General features: G+C 64.1%; 2 protein-coding genes across 5 annotated transcripts in view; one reads left to right on the top strand and one right to left on the bottom strand.

The window, feature by feature from the left end:
• LOC113960361 (perilipin-3-like) overlaps window positions 1-2,231 on the top strand; it is a 3,474-nt gene extending 1,243 nt beyond the window's left edge. The window contains exons 3-7 of the mRNA XM_027669893.1: window positions 108-190; window positions 275-572; window positions 990-1,180; window positions 1,270-1,413; window positions 1,588-2,231. Of these exons, the coding sequence (XP_027525694.1) occupies window positions 108-190; window positions 275-572; window positions 990-1,180; window positions 1,270-1,413; window positions 1,588-1,926 (1,055 nt within the window). The 3' untranslated portion in view covers window positions 1,927-2,231. The remainder of the gene's footprint in view (window positions 1-107; window positions 191-274; window positions 573-989; window positions 1,181-1,269; window positions 1,414-1,587) is intronic.
• A 1,435-nt stretch (window positions 2,232-3,666) lies between these two features.
• Window positions 3,667-15,100, bottom strand: HDGFL2 (HDGF like 2). Of its 4 annotated transcripts, none has more exons than XM_027669895.1 (16): window positions 14,962-15,100; window positions 12,629-12,705; window positions 12,410-12,548; window positions 10,725-10,904; window positions 10,256-10,375; window positions 10,055-10,126; window positions 9,350-9,497; window positions 8,954-9,029; window positions 8,573-8,858; window positions 6,410-6,504; window positions 5,974-6,044; window positions 5,550-5,620; window positions 5,327-5,428; window positions 5,009-5,225; window positions 4,254-4,374; window positions 3,667-4,114 (listed from the first exon to the last, which is right to left on the bottom strand). In XM_027669895.1, the coding sequence occupies exons 1-16, from the start codon at window positions 15,031-15,033 to the stop codon at window positions 4,036-4,038; spliced, it is 1,926 nt and encodes a 641-aa protein (XP_027525696.1). In that variant the 5' UTR covers window positions 15,034-15,100; the 3' UTR covers window positions 3,667-4,035. The 4 variants fall into 4 exon arrangements, with proteins under 4 accessions (XP_027525696.1, XP_027525695.1, XP_027525698.1 ...); XM_027669894.1 differs by having other exon boundaries at window positions 3,667-4,117; window positions 14,962-15,099; XM_027669897.1 differs by lacking the exons at window positions 12,410-12,548; window positions 12,629-12,705.
• Between the last annotated feature and the right edge of the window lie 469 nt (window positions 15,101-15,569).

Here is a 15,569-nt window from a genome sequence, read left to right as displayed (position 1 = left end):
GGGAGGGAAAACACCCCACGAGTTTTGGGGTGCCCCAAAACCCGTCCCCAGCAGAGCTGCTGCTCAGGGCAGGGGGGTGTTTAACCCACCTCTTTTCACATCCCCAGTTTCCAGTGCCAACGAATTGGCCTGCAAAGGGCTGGACAAGCTGGAGGAGAAGCTGCCCATCCTGCAGCAGCCCCCTGAGAAGGTACCAGGGGCGGGTGGGGTGGGCAAACACACAGGGGGACACCCCAGCAGCGCCTGACGGGGGGCTGTGGGTGTCCCCTCCCAGCTCATCTCGGACACCAAGCTCCTGGTGACCTCCACGGTGACGGGGGCCCGGGACGTGCTGAGCAGCACCGTGGCCGGTGCCAGGGACGCCGTGACCAGCCGGGTGACCGGCGTGGTGGACATGACCCGTGGGGCCGTGCAGGGCGGCGTGGAGCTGACCAGGTCAGCGGTCAGCAGCGGGGTCAGCACCGTCATGGGCTCCTCCGTGGGCCAGATGGTGGCCAGCGGGGTGGGCTCCGTGCTGGAGAAGTCGGAGGAGCTGGTGGACCATTACCTGCCCATGACCAACGAGGAGCTGGGTGAGCGGCTGATCCCGACCCCCCGGAGACGTGTCGTGGGATGATGGTGGGAAAAGGGGCTTGGAGCAGCCCTTGGAGCTGAGGAAGAGCTCAGCAAAGGTGCCAAGTTTGGCTGCCCAGCCCAGCCAAGGACATCCATGGGCACCTGGTCCTGGTCCAGAGGGAATTTGGGGACCCACTGGGGTGTTTTCCGGCCCCAACCCTTCCCTCCCCTCATCCCAACCACAAAGACACTCGGGGGGCTCCCGGTGGTTTTCATTAGAAAACCCTTTATATTCATTTCATGTCAGTCAAAATCAGAAGAAATTAGGTAGGAAGGGTGGGCAGAGCCTGGGCAGGGGGATGGAGGCTCTGCAGGGAGGTGGTGGTGGTTGTGGTGGTGGTGGTGGGGCCTCCTCAGCAGCTCCTGTCCCTCAGCCAAGCTGGCCACGGCCGTGGAGGGCTTCGAGCCGGAGCAGCAGAAGCAGCAGCAGAGCTACTTCGTGCGCCTGGGCTCCCTGTCCAGCAAGGTGCAGCACAGAGCCCTCCAGCACTCGCTGGGCAAGCTGCAGAGCGCCCGCCACAGCAGCCAGGACCTGCTGGCACAGCTCCAACGCGCCCTCGACCTGGTATGACCCATCCCCGCGCCCCCCAGCGTGTCACCCCAGCGTGTCCCCCACCCACCCACCCACCGTGGGCTCTCCTCTCTCTCTCCCAGGTGGAGCACCTGAAGCAGGGCGTGGACCAGCGGCTGCAGGGAGGGCAGGAGAAGCTGCAGCAGATGTGGCTGGAGTGGAGGATGAAGCAGCCGGGCGCTGCCACCAAGGACCCGGTGGCACCAGCGGCACCGATGGCACCGGAGGTGGGCGGAGGGCAGGGGGTGTCCCCGCGGGGGTGACCCGAAGCGTGTCCCCCAGCCCTCCCCAGCTCTCCCCAGCCCTCCCCAGCCCTCCCCAGCCCTCCCCAGCTCTCCCCAGCCCTCCCCAGCTCTCCCCACTTCTCCCCACCCCTCACCAGCCCGTTTTTTCCCCCGCAGACAGTGGAGTCGGGCACTCTGGCCATGCTGCAGGGGCTGGCCCAGCAGCTGCAGAGCTCCTGCCAGCCCCTGGTGCTCGGCCTGCAGGGGCTGCCCGGCAGCATCCAGGACACGGCGGGGCAGGTCCGGCACAACGTGGAGGAGCTGCGGGCGGCCCTGGCCTCGGCAGGGTCCCTGCAGGACCTGTCAGGGGCCGTGCTGGCCCGTGCCCGTGCCCACGCCAGCCGGGCCCGGCAGCTGATGGATGAGCTGGTGGAGAAGGTGGCCTCCAACCCCCCCCTGACGTGGCTGGTGGGACCTTTCGCCCCCTCCAACGAGCGCCCCGTGGAGATAAAGTAGCGTCCTCTGGGCTGCCCGTGCCCTCCCCACACACCCCAAAAGCCTCAGCAGGAGCAGCTACTAAACCCCCTCCCCCAAGCTCACGTTGCCCCCCCAAACTTGTGCCCGCCCCCCCCCCCTCGCACAGCTCTGTTCCTTGTCCCCAGCTCTGTCCCTTGTCCCCTGCAGGAACGTGCCTTGGACCCCCCAAGTAAGTGCCTGTTGGGGGTCCCCTTCAGCCCCCCTGGAGGGGTCCCCTGTGCCCCCAGTGCCTTTCTTGTAGGGTGAGACCAGCACAAGAAGCAATAAACTGGTTAGTTTTGCACTGGGCTGTGGTTTCTTTGGTTGGGTTGAGTTGGTATCGGGGCTCTGGAGGAACAACCCCCACCCCCCACGACCTGGGGACCCCCATTCCACAGGCAGGGACCCCCCCTGGCTTGTCCCCTGTGCCAGTGGGAGCAGGGGTGGGAGGAGAGGGGCTGGCAGTGGGATCAGGAGCTGAGGGGGCCTGGAGGGGCTGAGTCAGACCTATCCTGGGGAGGGGGGGTCTGGCAGTGAGGGGGTGCAGAGCAGGACCTGCTCATCCCACTGGGGGCAACAGGCACCCCCCTGTGTCCCCCTGTGCCCCCCATCTCACACCCTGGGGTGTCACCCACCCCCCAGTGCCAATGTCCTGGGCACGGGCAGCAGGTCAGTGCTGGGGCTGAGTGTGGGGGCTGAGCCAGACCCCAGGACCCCCTCAGTGGGTGTCCCCTCACCCCACGTGCCCCAGTTGCCCACCCCTCCTGCCAGCAGCCCCCTGTGCCCCCCGTGCCCCAGCAATGATCCCGCTGCAGCACTTGGCAGTGGGGATGGCACCGAGGCCACCTCCACCCCCCCAGACCCAGGGGGTGCCCCAAATTCAACCTGGCACAGCTGAAACCACGTCCTTGGTGGCACCAACACGGCTCAGGTTGTGTCTGGGTGTTTGTTATTCCATTGGCTGCAGCCAAAGGGATTCGAGCTGAAGGTGGTGTCCCCCCCCACATCCACCCCCAAACACCTCTGACCCCACTCTTGGGGTCTGGGTTGCCCCCACATCTTTCCCATATGGGCCTGACCCTCTGGAAAACCTCTCCCTTCCAGGCAGTTGGGCAAGGGGTACACAGGGAGGGATTTTTTTCCAGGGTTTTATTTGGGTTTTGTGAAATCAGCCCTTGGAAAAAGCCAAGCCTCAAGTGTCCCCCCCAGGGTAGAGTTACAGCACCAGCAGCCTCTAAAGGGGGGCTGGGGATCCTCCCTCGGGGTCTGGGCACAAAGAGGAGCCAGGAATGTCTTTGTTGGACATGGAAAAAAAAAGCTCTGGAGCTGTTGCAAAAGAGCAAAGAGATCAAGAGCCAGAGCTGGTGCCCAGCACGGGGCAGGAAGATTCCCTGAGTCCCTTCCTGGGGCACTTCTGAGAGAACACACCAGTTTTATTCTGGTTTTACCCCAAAAGTTGGTGCCCAGCCCTCCTGCTGCCCCTGGGGCAGAAGGATCCAGCTCCAGCAGCTCCCTCTGGCTGGAGACAGGAGGAGGATGGTGGGAAAAGGGGCTTGGAGCAGCCCCTGGAGCTGAGGAAGAGCTCAGCAAAGGTGCCAACTTCGGCTGCCCAGCCCAGCCAGGGACATCCGTGGCAGCCTGCTCCTGGTCCAGAGGGAATTTGGGGACCCACTGGGGTGTTTTCCAGCCCTCCCATCATCCCAACCACAAAGAGACTCTGGGGAGCTCCTGGTGTTTTTCATTAGAAAACCCTTTATATTCATTTCATGTCGGTCGAAATCACGAGAAATTAGGTAGGAGGGCAAAAAAAAAAAAACAAAAAACAAACAAAAAACCCAAAAATAAAACAACCAAAAAAAAAAAAAACCAACCCAACAAAATAAAATCAAAATAATAAAAAGGGAGAGGGGGGACAAATACAGACACCAGCACAGCCCCCCCACGGGCGGTGCCTCCGCAGGGACACGGGACAAGACCAAGGACATCGGCTACGTGTGACTTAGGGAAGTGACTCCAGCAGGGGATGAGGCACAGGCTGGTCTCCCTTCCCAGCCTCTCCTCCTCCTCCTCCTCTTCCTCCTCCTCCTGCTCCAGGTGGGAGCTGTTCCCTCAGCTCTCCTCCGTGTCCTCCGCAGCCTCCGGCTCCCGCTCCGGCCCGGCTCGCTCGGCCTTGGGATAGTCCTGCACGCTGCTGGGGGAGACAATCCCACATCCCAGTTCTTTCCCAGGCTGGGAAAACCCTGACACGGCCCCCAGCTCCCCCTGGATCACCCTGGGAAGAGCCCAGTGGGTCACAGGCAGGTCACATCCCAGCCCCCCACACTCACTTGTTGTGGGGCTCCTCAGGCGCCTCCGGCTCTGCAGCTCCCACCCCTTGGCTTTTGTCCTTCTCCTCTGTGCCCTCTGATTTTTGGGACAGGGACTCGCCGTTCACAGGACCTGGCAGGTCTGACAGGGAAAAGAGAGAGAGGCTCAGGCACTTGGAGCCTCTCGCCCATCCCAACCCAAGTGGGCCAAGGATCCACAGCCACAGGTTGTGCAGGGACACCCAACTGAGCCCGAGGGGACCCCAGGCCTGGCTGAGCCCAAGAGATGCAGCAAGAAGGGCCTCAAAACCTCCACCCCCCAGCCCAGGGCGGTGCCAGGGTGGATTTTCCCTGGCAGCTCCTCCAGGAATGCTCTTGCAGCACCCCTGGGCCGTCCTGGCTCCGAGGGTGGAAGATCCCAGTCACCAGCTGCCTGTGCAAGGGCCTGAGCCGGTGTCCAAGGACATCTCTACATTCCCCTGTTGGAGCAGAGCTCTGGCTGGCTTGGGAGGAACCATCCTGGGCCAAAACCCAGCCTGGAGGCCCCCAGAGCCCGGGTGTGGGGCCCGAGGTTTGCCCTCTGCCCTCGCCGCGCCAGCGTTCCACGCCCAGCCCTTTCCCACCCCTGGCACTCGGGCAAAGCAGGGCCTGGAGGGGCTGATCCCTCCACCACCCGGGCCAAGAGCCACCTCCCCGTGTCCCTGCTGCCCAGTGGGATGGGACACGCCCCGGGAAGTGCCTCAGGATCATGCCCAGGGGCGTTCAGGGAGCGTTACCAGCGTTCGTCTCCTCCTCCTCCCCCTTCTCATTCCGCGCCTCCGCTCCCGGCAGCTTCTCCGGGCCCTTCTCCGCCTCCCCCTTGTCCTTCTCAGGCCCGGCTTTGTTGGCTTTCTGGAGGGCCTCCAGCTTTGGTCCCAGCACACGCGACTTCAAGCGGGTGTAGACCTCGGCAGCTTTCTCCATCACGTCCTTGTTGGCTTTGTAGCGACGGATCTGCCCCGGGGAGCGGGAGGAGGGACCCCCTCAGAGCCTGGGAGGGGAGGGGGTGGGGTCCCACACCGGCTCCAGGGAGGGACTGAGCCCTCTTGCTCTACCTTCTTCAGCGTGGCCACCACGTCCGTGTGCTTCTGGAGGATGTGGGAGGTGACCTGGAGCGTCCCCAGCTCCTCCAGCGCGTTCAGACACCGCTTGATGTCCTGCGGGGGTGGCACCGGGTGGCACCGGGCTCAGGGGTGTCCCTGAGGGTGCCCAGGAAGCTCCCAGCACACCCAGAAGGGAGGAGGAGCAGTAGCCCTGGCACTGCAGCCCAGCACTCACCGGGTTATCCACCTTCAGGGCAAACTTGACCTCACTGTGAAGCTTCTGCAGCTTCTCCTCCACCGTGGGCTCTGGAGCAGGGACAGAGACAGGCCGAGGGATCAGGACACCAGGGGAGGCCATGGCAGTGCCCAGAGCCCGGGATCCACCTGGGATCAACCCCCCACCCAGGGTCTGGTGTCCTCCTGCACCTCCAAGGTCAGCAGAACCCCAGGGAGCTCTTCAGAGAGGATGGATTGGGGTGGGCCAACACGGGGAGGGGGGCTCAGTGTCTCTGCACTGTGAATGTTCCCTGATGCCATCCCGGGAAAGGCCCTGGAACAACCTCACTGTTCCCTGTGGGACACATCCATCCCTGGAACCACCCCTGGATCCCTTCCCTCCCTCTCCTCCCCTCCCTGGTGGGAAGCAGTGGCTCTCTCACCCTTTTTCTTCTCCATCCTCCTTTCAGGGATGGGGTCGGATTTCTTCCGGCCTCGTTCCACTTTCAAGGGTCTGTGGAGGGAAAGGGAAGAAGGTTGTGGTGAACCCTCCACTTGCCACCGGGCTACCAAAGCTTGTGGCACTGCCTGGAGCACCCCAAGTGCCCCACTGCCCCCCAGCCACTGCCCCCCCAGGTCCCAGCTCCCCCGTGCCCCAGCTTCCCGGGAATGCAGCCAGGAAAAGGGAACAGCAGGGAATGTCATCCTGGTAACCCCCAACACCTCCTGCACCCCTTGAGCTCGGGAGAAGGAGGGGAAGGACAAACCCAGCCCCTCTGTGGGTGCTGCAGCCCCAGGGAGCCCCATCCCTAGCCCAGGGACACCCCGTTCCCAGGGGGATGGAGGGAAGGGAGGGAGGGGGGAGCAGGAGATGCTGACTTGCTCCGTGGCTTCTCCTCTGCTCGGCCCCTCTTCTCCTTCTGATTTGGTTTCCTTGACAACTCCGAGGGCTGTTTCTTTGCCGGCTTCTTTACCTTGGAGGAGAGAACAATGCAGGGAGAGCGGCACGGCCCTGCCCGCTGCGGCGGGGATGGCACGGCCACGGCACGGCCTCACCCCGTGGGCATGGACACCCCCTGGGCAGGGACACCCCATAGACATGGCACAGCCTCACCCTGTGGGCATGGACACTCCCTGGGCAGGGACACCCTGTGGGCATGGACACCCCAGGGACATGGACACCCCAGGGATATGGTACAGCCTCACCCTGTGGGCATGGACACCCCCTGGGCAGGGACACCCTGGGGGCATGGACACCCCAGGGACATGGACACCCCATGGACACGGTACAGCCTCACCCCATGGGCATGGACACCCCATGGGCATGGCACAGCCTCACCCTGTGGGCATGGACACCCCATGGGCATGGCACAGCCTCACCCTGTGGGCATGGACACCCCAGGGACATGGACACCCCACGGACATGGCACAGCCTCACCCTGTGGGCAGGGACACCCTGTGGGCATGGACACCCCATGGACATGGACACCCCATGGACATGGCACAGCCTCACCCCGTGGGCATGGACATCCCATGGGCATAGACACCCTGTGGGCATGGAAACCCTATGGGCATGGAAACCCTATGGGCATGGCATGGCCTCACCCCATGGACATGGTACAGTGTCACCCCAAGGACATGGACACCCCATGGACACAGCATGGCCTCACCCCATGGACATGGCACAGCCTCACCCCGTGGACATGGACATGGCACATGGTCACCCCATGGACGTGGCACACGGTCACCCCATGGACATGGACACCCCATGGACAGGGACACTCCATGGACACAGCACAGCCTCACCCCATGGACATGGACACCCCGTGGCACATGGTCACCCCATGGACATGGCACAGTGTCACCTCATGGACATGGACACCCCATGGCCACAGCACAGTGTCACCCCACGGCACGTGGTTGCCCCATGGACATGGACACCCCATGGACAGGGACACCCCACGGACATGGCACAGTGTCACCCCATGGCACATGGTCACCCCACAGCCACGGCACACGGTCATTCATGGCCACATGGTCACCCACCCACCACAGTCACCCCACAGCCATGGCACATGGTCACCCCATGGCACATGGTCACTCTAAAGCCATGGACACGGCCACATGGTCACCCATGGTCACAGCAGTGTCACCCCATGGCCACATGGTCATCCCACAGACACACAGTCACCCCACAGCCATGGTACATGGTCACCCCATGGCTACATGGTCACCCCACAGTCACAGCACATGGTCACCCATGGCCACACAGTCACCCCCATGGCCACATGGTCACCCCTCAGACACATGGTCACCCCACGGCCACACAGTCATTCCACAGCCATGGCATATGGTCACTCTACAGCCATGGACACGGCTACATGGTCACCCATAGCCACATGATCACCCCACAGACACATGGTCACCCATAGCCACATGGCCACCCCACAGACACATGGTCACCCACGGCCATGGGCACAGCCCAGGGTCACCCCCATGGCACGTGGTCACCCCAGAGCTGGGACACAGTGTCACCTCCAGACCTCTGTGCTGCTTTCCCAGCTCCCCAGTCCCCTCCATAGGGAGGAACTGGCCAGGTAAAGGGCCACTGGTTGCCAAGAGCCCTGTGCAACCCTTCCCTGTGCTCCAGCCAAGCCTGGCTGGTGCTCCCACAGGCTCTGGGGGGAGCAAATCCCACGACTGTGGTGGGAGGAAAAGCACCTTAGAGACGGTGGAATGGTTTGGGTTGGAAGGGACCTTAAAGCCCATCCTGTTCCACTCCCTGCCAGGGACACCTTCCACTAGCCCAGGTTGCTCCAACCTGGCTTTGGACACTTCCAGGGAAGGGGCAGCCACAGCTTCCCTGGGCAGCCCGTGCCAGATGTGAGGCCACAGCTGGACGGGGTGTCCTGGGCCATGGGAAGAGCTGCAATTGCAGGGCAGGGATGTGCCTGTGGACACCCAGCCCTCCCCAGGACTGTGTGGGCAACCCCAGGGTAACCCAGGGTGAGGAGAGCAGGTCCCTGCTGGCTCCACACTCACCTCCTTCTCCGGCTCCAGCTCCGAGTCCGAGGAGGACGGGGCCTTGGCCCGGCCCCTCCGGCCCTTTTTGGCCACCTCATCCTCGGCACTGCTGTCCGAGTCCGAGTGCCCCTCCTCGCCCTTCTCCGCCTTCTCCTTCCTCCTCTCCTTCTCCTCCTTCTCCTGCTCCCGGAGCCGACGGATCTCCTCCTCCTGCTCCCTCTTCCTCTTCTCCTCCAGCTCCCGCCGCCGCTCCTCGTCCCTCCTCTTCCACTCGCTGATGCGATCCACGTCGCTGTCGCTGTCACTGCCAGGCACAGGGCACACGGTGGCAGGGAGGGGGTGACCCTCCAGCCCAGCCCCGAGGGTGTCCCGGTGTCCTGGTGTCCCATCCGACCTCACCTGTCGCTGCTGGAGCTGGTGGGGACACGCTCGGGCTTCGGTTTCCTGCCCCGGGGCTTGGGGGGGGGTTTCTCGGCTGCAACACAAGGGGGACAGGATCAGCAGGAGCCCTGGGGGTCTGTTAAAACAGCCCCAAACTGGGGGCAGAGGGGCTCAGGGAGGTGGGGTGTGCCCACAAACAGGAGATCCCAGAGCCCTGGGAGCCCCTGATATCCCACACCCTTCAGCAGGAGCCCAGTGGGTCTCTCTGTTAAAACAGCCCCAAACTGGGGGGCAGAGGGGCAGGGATATGGGGTGTGCCCACAACAGGAGTTGATCCCAGAGATTTGGGAGCCCCTTACATCCCATGTTCCCATCCCAAGGAGTTGGAGATGGCAGGACAGCCCCCTGGCTCACCTGGCTTGCGGCCCCGCGGAGCCTTTTTCACCGACACGTCTGAGTCCGAGTCGGAGTTGGAGTCAGACTTGGTCATGTCCACGGTGGCATTTCCCACCTCCAGGTCTGAGTCCACTTTGGAGTCAGAGTCAGAGCCAGACTCCACTTTCTGCAGGCAGAGAGAGGGGTTGGGATGGAGGGTGGCACTAGGGTGGCAGTACCCCAGACCCAGAACATCCTGAGCTCCTGCAGTGCCCCAAAACCAGAACACCCTGAGCCCCAGCAGTGCCCCAGACCCAGAACATCCTGAGCCCCAGCAGTGCCCCAAACCCAGAACACCCTGAGCCCCTGCAGTGCCCCAAACCCAGAACACCCTGAGCCCCTGCAGTGCCCCAAAACCAGAACACCCTGAACCCCAGTAGTGCCCCAAAACCAGCAACACCCAAATCCCAGCAGTGTCCTGAATCCCATAAACACTCCAATCCCAGCACTGCCCCAATCCCAGCACTGCCCTGAATCCCATTAGCACCCCAATCCTACCAGTGCCCTAATCCCAGCTGCACCCCAAATCCCAGCAGCCCCCCAGTCCCAGCGGGTCACTGAGGGGTCAGTGAGGTCCCTCTGGGTGCTCCAACCCCTGGCACGGCCCCACCACCCCCTGGTCCCCCTTCCCATAGCACAGACCCCAAATCCTCTCCAGCCTCCCCCAGGCTGGGGGTCCTTTACCTTCTTCTTCCTCCCCCCTGCCGGCATCCTCCGGGGGGCCCTGGCCACCGGCTTTTTCTCGGGAGTGAAATCCTGTGGGAAAACAGGAACAGCCTCACAATGTTGGCAGAGCCAGCCAGGTTCCCCCAAGCCCAGGGGGGTGCTCTCCCTCCAGTCCTCTCCCCCCCAGCCCAGCAGTGTATCCCACACCCCCCTCAGCACCTGGTCACTGTTCTTTTCCGACTCAGAAGACGTCTCCGAGTTCTCCTCTTCCGTCCCGGAGGGGCTGCCCTGGTCCAGGTCACTGGAGGATTTCCGAGGCCGTTTCGTCACCGGTGGCATCTGGGACGGGAGAGAGGATGAGATGAGAGAAGCCCACTCCCTCCCCACCCACCATGGAAAGCCAAATGTTTCCCAGGAAAGGGTTTCTTCCAACTCTTCCCAAGCGTCCCTGCAAGAACAGCCACATGCACACCTCTGGATTCTCCTCCGGGCTACAACCTCCACCAGGACTGGCCATCCCACCATCCCACAGGCACCCCAAAAACAGGTTGGATGCCGTTTCCCACCAGAAATCCAGAGGGAAGCCAGAGGGAATTGGTTTCTTCACCCCTTTCCACCCCGGTGGGTTTGAGGGAAGCCCCAGGGTGTCCCTGGTCGGGCCCCTCTCCCGTCCCCAGCCCACACCCACCTTCATGGCCAAGGGTTTCCTCTTGAGCCCGCTGTGGTCGCTGCCCCGATCCGAGTCCTCGTCGCTCTCCACCTTCTCCGTGGGCAGGGTGGCCATGGCAGAGTCCTCCTCGTCCTCCCCGGCGTCGCTTCCCGCCATGGGATCGTTGTCGGGGACGTCGCTGTCGGAGGAGCTGGCGGGCTACGGACAGCGGGAGCAGAGCAGAGTTAGAGGGGCCTGGGGGTGTTTTGGGGGGGCAGGAGAGGAGAGGAGAGGAGGGGAGAGGGGGTACAAAGGGTGGGGAGTGAAGGATGGCAGAGCTGTGCGTGCAGAGCAGCCTCCCCTCCCAGCACGGATCCCTCTGGCAAACACAACCCCCCCGCCCACGGGAACACTGCTGCGACCCCCTTCTGATCCCACAGCCCCTCACACACCACCCTGAGAGCACCAGTCACACGCTCCTGGCTTCCCCAGCTCGGCTGCTGCCTCGCTCCCCTCTTCCCCTCATCCAAAATCCCTGGAGCAGCCCGGAGCTGGGAGCCCCCCTGGAGCAGCCCCCAGCCCTCCCCGGCCCTGACGGCGCCAGACAAGCGGGGGGTGCCTGGGTTCGGTCTCTCCTTCGGCGTCAGGGAGCGGCTGTTCCCCTTCCTCCACCTGGATCAGGCCTCTTCCCATCCTCTTCCCACGGGAAAGGGCTGCACAAGGAGTCCAGGTGGCCACCACGCTCTTCCCGGTTGGCATCTCCCGTGTCCTGCTCCCTGAAGGTCTCCTCGCTCCTCCAGCCCATCAGCAGGTTCCTCACGCAGGGACATCAAACCCCAACTTCCATCTTCCGGGGAACTGGTGTTCCTAAAGCCTGGATCCTTCCAGCTGCTGGGAAAGCCTCTCCTTGCCCTTGACTGTTCCTTGTTTCATTTAGGCCTCAAACCCAAGGAAAACCTGTATTTCAGTCTGCTCCTGCTCCTTCTGCCCGCAGGACGCGGTTGGTGCTGGTGACCCCTCAGTCACAGAAGGTCCCTATCCCTGATGGGAGTTCCTGGTGGATTCCTGGCCAGGGCAGGTGCTTCCTTCACCACCACCAAGCTCCAAGTTTTCAAGCACCGCCACGGTGTCACCTCACCCCCACATCCAGAGCTCGGGGTGCAACCATCTCCCAGAGCCCCTCCAACCACATCCTGGCTCCTCACCGGAGCCAAGGGGGTTCATTCCTTGATCTCCAGACCTGGACCTTGTTGCTCACCTCAAAAACCTTCCTCTGCCTCTCCAGCCTGACTCCCTACAACACCAGACAATCATTCTACAATACATCGGGCCACAATTGTGGTCACAAGATGCCCCCACGAGCAGCTGACAAAGAACCATCTCTCCGAATCCCGCTGGAGGGCTCAGAACCTCGGAAAAGGATGGAAAAGGGGACTGTCCACCAGCCCAGGACGAGCAAGCCTCAAGTTCTTGCTCTGACAACAAAACCTCCGTGATTTCGGGCGAGCACCGCAAAGCAAAACCCCGCTGGCAAAAGCACCTTCCAGAGGAGGAGAGCGGAGTCCAAGAGCAGGGGAGAGGGCAGGGGAGCGAAGGGGAGCTAATTCCACCCGAGAAAGCCAAGCTGGAAGCGCATCAGCAGCAAGGAGAAGCAGAGAGAGGAGCAGAGAGCGAGCTGGAGGGATGGAGGGTCCTGGCAGCCCCCCCGCCCGGCCCGCACTCACCGCAGGGGCACTGTAACTGGCGTGAGGGTTGTTCTGGATTTCCCACAGCCCCTCGTTGAAGCCTTTCCTCTTGTTGGGTTTGCCATATTTGTCTTTGTACTTTTCGTAAGGGAACAGATCTTTAGGGCCCAAGAAGGCTCTGAAGGAGAGAGACACACAAAGCAGAGGTGAGGCCGGGGCGGGGTGCAGGGCCTTACAGGGCACAGGGGCGGCGCTTACGTCTCGTGGGTGCCGAAGAAGAAGATGGGGTACTTGTTCGGGGGGGGTTTCACGGCGCCGTCCGCGATGTCATCGATCTGAAAGGAAACCCAAAGCAGGGGGGTGGTCAGACAGGGGCGGTGACACAGAGCGGCGACAACGTCCTCAAGCCCCGGCAAAGCGGCGTCGGCCTCCGGCACCCGCGGCAAGGAAGCCCCTGGCTGGGGATCGGGGTCCCTGGCCGTGGATCGGGGGCTGGATCAGGGTCCCTGTTGGTGGCAAGAGAGCCCTGGCCATGGATCAGAGTCCCTGAGGGATCCCGGTGGGATCTCTACAAGAGTAACCGGAGGGGTCCGGGCAGAGCTCGGCGCGGGGTCGTCTCTCTCCACGTGCTACTCCCCAGGGATCCATCGCCCCGAGGGACCGAGGGGAGCCCCGGCAGGGTGTGGGGGGCGGTTCCTGAGCGGCCCGAGGGTCCTCCCCGCTGCAGGAATAGCCCCGGGATGAGCGGGGCCACCCCCGTCTTCTGTGCTCCGGGCGGGCGGGGGGAGCCCCGGGGTGTTGGGGAGGTCTTCGGGGTGGGGGGGGGCCCCTTCCCCAAAAAAAGCAAGCGAGCTAGAGCAGAGGGGTTGCAGCGGCGCGAGGGCTCTCCTGGGAGGAGGAGGAGGTGGTATCCCGGCATCCCGCATCTCCCGGCATCCCGGATCTCCCGGCATCCCGCATCTCCCGGCACGGCGCGGCCAACGCGGTGTCGGCTCCGGCGCCCGGAGCTTCCCCGATCCCGCACGGGTTCCACCTGCCGGTCCCTTCCCACGGGACACGTTCAGAGGATGAACCCGCCTCGCCTGGGACACCCAGCAGTCCCCCTCCGAGCACATCCCAAAGCAGCTCCCGCTCCTCCGGGCAGCACCGCGGCCCAACAACGCCGTCACCCCGCAGCGGGAACAGCTGTCCCCACCCAGAGAACCCCCACGAACAGCACCAGCACCCCCCGAGCACTCACGGCAGCCCCCCACCCGTGTCACACCCAGCGTGTCACCCCCGCTGTCCCCAATAAGGGACAGACCTCAGCTCTGTCCCCCACGGTGAGGACAGAGAGCAGATGGTGTCCAGGTCGGGAGCTGGGAATGGGAATGGGGGATGAGGATGGAGGGTGAAGGGCAGGACTCTGCTGGGATGCTGGGGGTGGCTGTGAGGGGCAACCCCAGGGTCGGGGGCAGCCCAGCTGGAGGGAGGGACCCCAGGCCACGGCCCCAGGGGTCCCTCATCCAGGGATGGACCCCAGTGCGGGACCCTCCCCATCTCCCTCGGAGCAGTTGCCAGGATGGGACCCCCCAGCCTGGTGCCGGGTCCCTTCCCAGCACAGGTACCAGCACGGGACCCCAGTTCCAGTCCCAGACCCCCATCCCAGTTTGGGATTCTTCATCCTGGCACAGGTGCCAACACAGCACCTATTTGATCCCCTCCCAAGATCAAACTCCAGGTCCAGTACAGCTGTGGGACCCCCATCCCAGGGCAGGACCCCACCCCAGGGCAGGGCTCCCATCCCGGTATGGGATGTCCATACTATGGGATGTCCATACGGGATCTCTGTGCCAGCACTGGGCCCTCATCCCAGTACAAGTGCTACCATGGGGTCCCCCATTCCAGTACAGGACATCCCATTCCAGTTCCAGGCCCCCATCCCAGTGTGGGTGCTGGAATAGAGACTCCCATCCCAGAATGGGAGCCCCCGCACTGGTACCGGGCCCCCACCCCAGTGCAGCACATCCCATCCCAGTGTGGGTGCTGGGACAGGATCCACAACCCAGGGGAGACACCGACATGGGTCCCCCATCCCAGGATGGGACACCCCAACCTGGTACAGACCCTTCTACCCCGGTAAAGGCACCGTTATGGCATCTGCATCCCGGTACCGACCCCCCATGCCCGGTACGGAACCCTCACCCCGGCACAGGGCACCCCATCCCTGCAGGGGTCCCGTTATGGCACCTCCATCCCGGTACCGAACCCCCATCCCGGTCTGGGTCCCGTTATGGCATCTCCATCCCGGTGCGGGTCCCCTGCCCCGGGATAGGGGCCGGTACATGTCCCCTCACCCCGGTACCGGGACCCCCATCCCGGTCCCGCGTCCCCATCCCGGTCCGGGACCCCCATCCCGGTCCACGCACCGTTATGGCACCTCCATCCCGACAGGAGCCTCCCGTGCGGGCACAGCAGCCGGTGCGTGCCCCCATCCCACCCCCGTTCCCCCCTCCCGCTCCCACCCCCATCCCGGTCCGGGACCCCCCGTTCCCTCCCCCGGGTAGGGGGTGGTGGAGGGGGGGGGCGGCGCGGCCCCGCAGGTCTCTCACCCGGGCCGGCCAGTGCGGGTAGCCCTTCATCTTGGCGAAGACGAGGTCTCCGGGTTTGAAGCTGTGTGGCATGGCGGCACCGGGCGGTCCCGGGGGGGCACCGGGGGGCACCGGGCGCGGGCAGGCCCAGCCCAGGCCGCGGCAGCTCCGGGCAGCTCCGGGCGGGCGGCGGGGGCGGCCCGCGCCGCACGGCACGCAGGATGTCCCGCCCCCGGCCGCCGCCGCGCCGCCGGTTGGTCCGCAGGGGTGTCGATCATCGGCTCTGGCCAATGGGAGCGAGGAGGCGGCCCGGCGGGATAACGGGATTGGGCCGCGCCGCCGGAGGCGCCGAAGCGGGGGGCGCTGGGGGGGGGCGGGGCAGAGGGGAGGGGGGACATGGGGATATGGGGGGGACAGGGGAATGGGATGGGGTCACAGGGATGTGGAGGGGACAGGGGTATAGGAGGAGAACAGGGGAATGGGGAGGGGGGCAGGAGTATGGAGGGACAGGGATATGGGGGGGACAGGGGAATGGGATGGGAACGGGATGGGATGGGGACAGGAGTATGGGGGGACAGGGGTATGGGAGTGGGGTCACAGGGATGTGGGGGCGACAGGGATATGGGGGG

Source organism: Corapipo altera, unplaced genomic scaffold, assembly GCF_003945725.1.
Source record: "Corapipo altera isolate COAL_440 unplaced genomic scaffold, ASM394572v1 293, whole genome shotgun sequence".
Classification (NCBI taxonomy): Eukaryota; Metazoa; Chordata; class Aves; order Passeriformes; family Pipridae; genus Corapipo; species Corapipo altera.
This window is presented reverse-complemented; position numbering and strand designations above follow the sequence as displayed.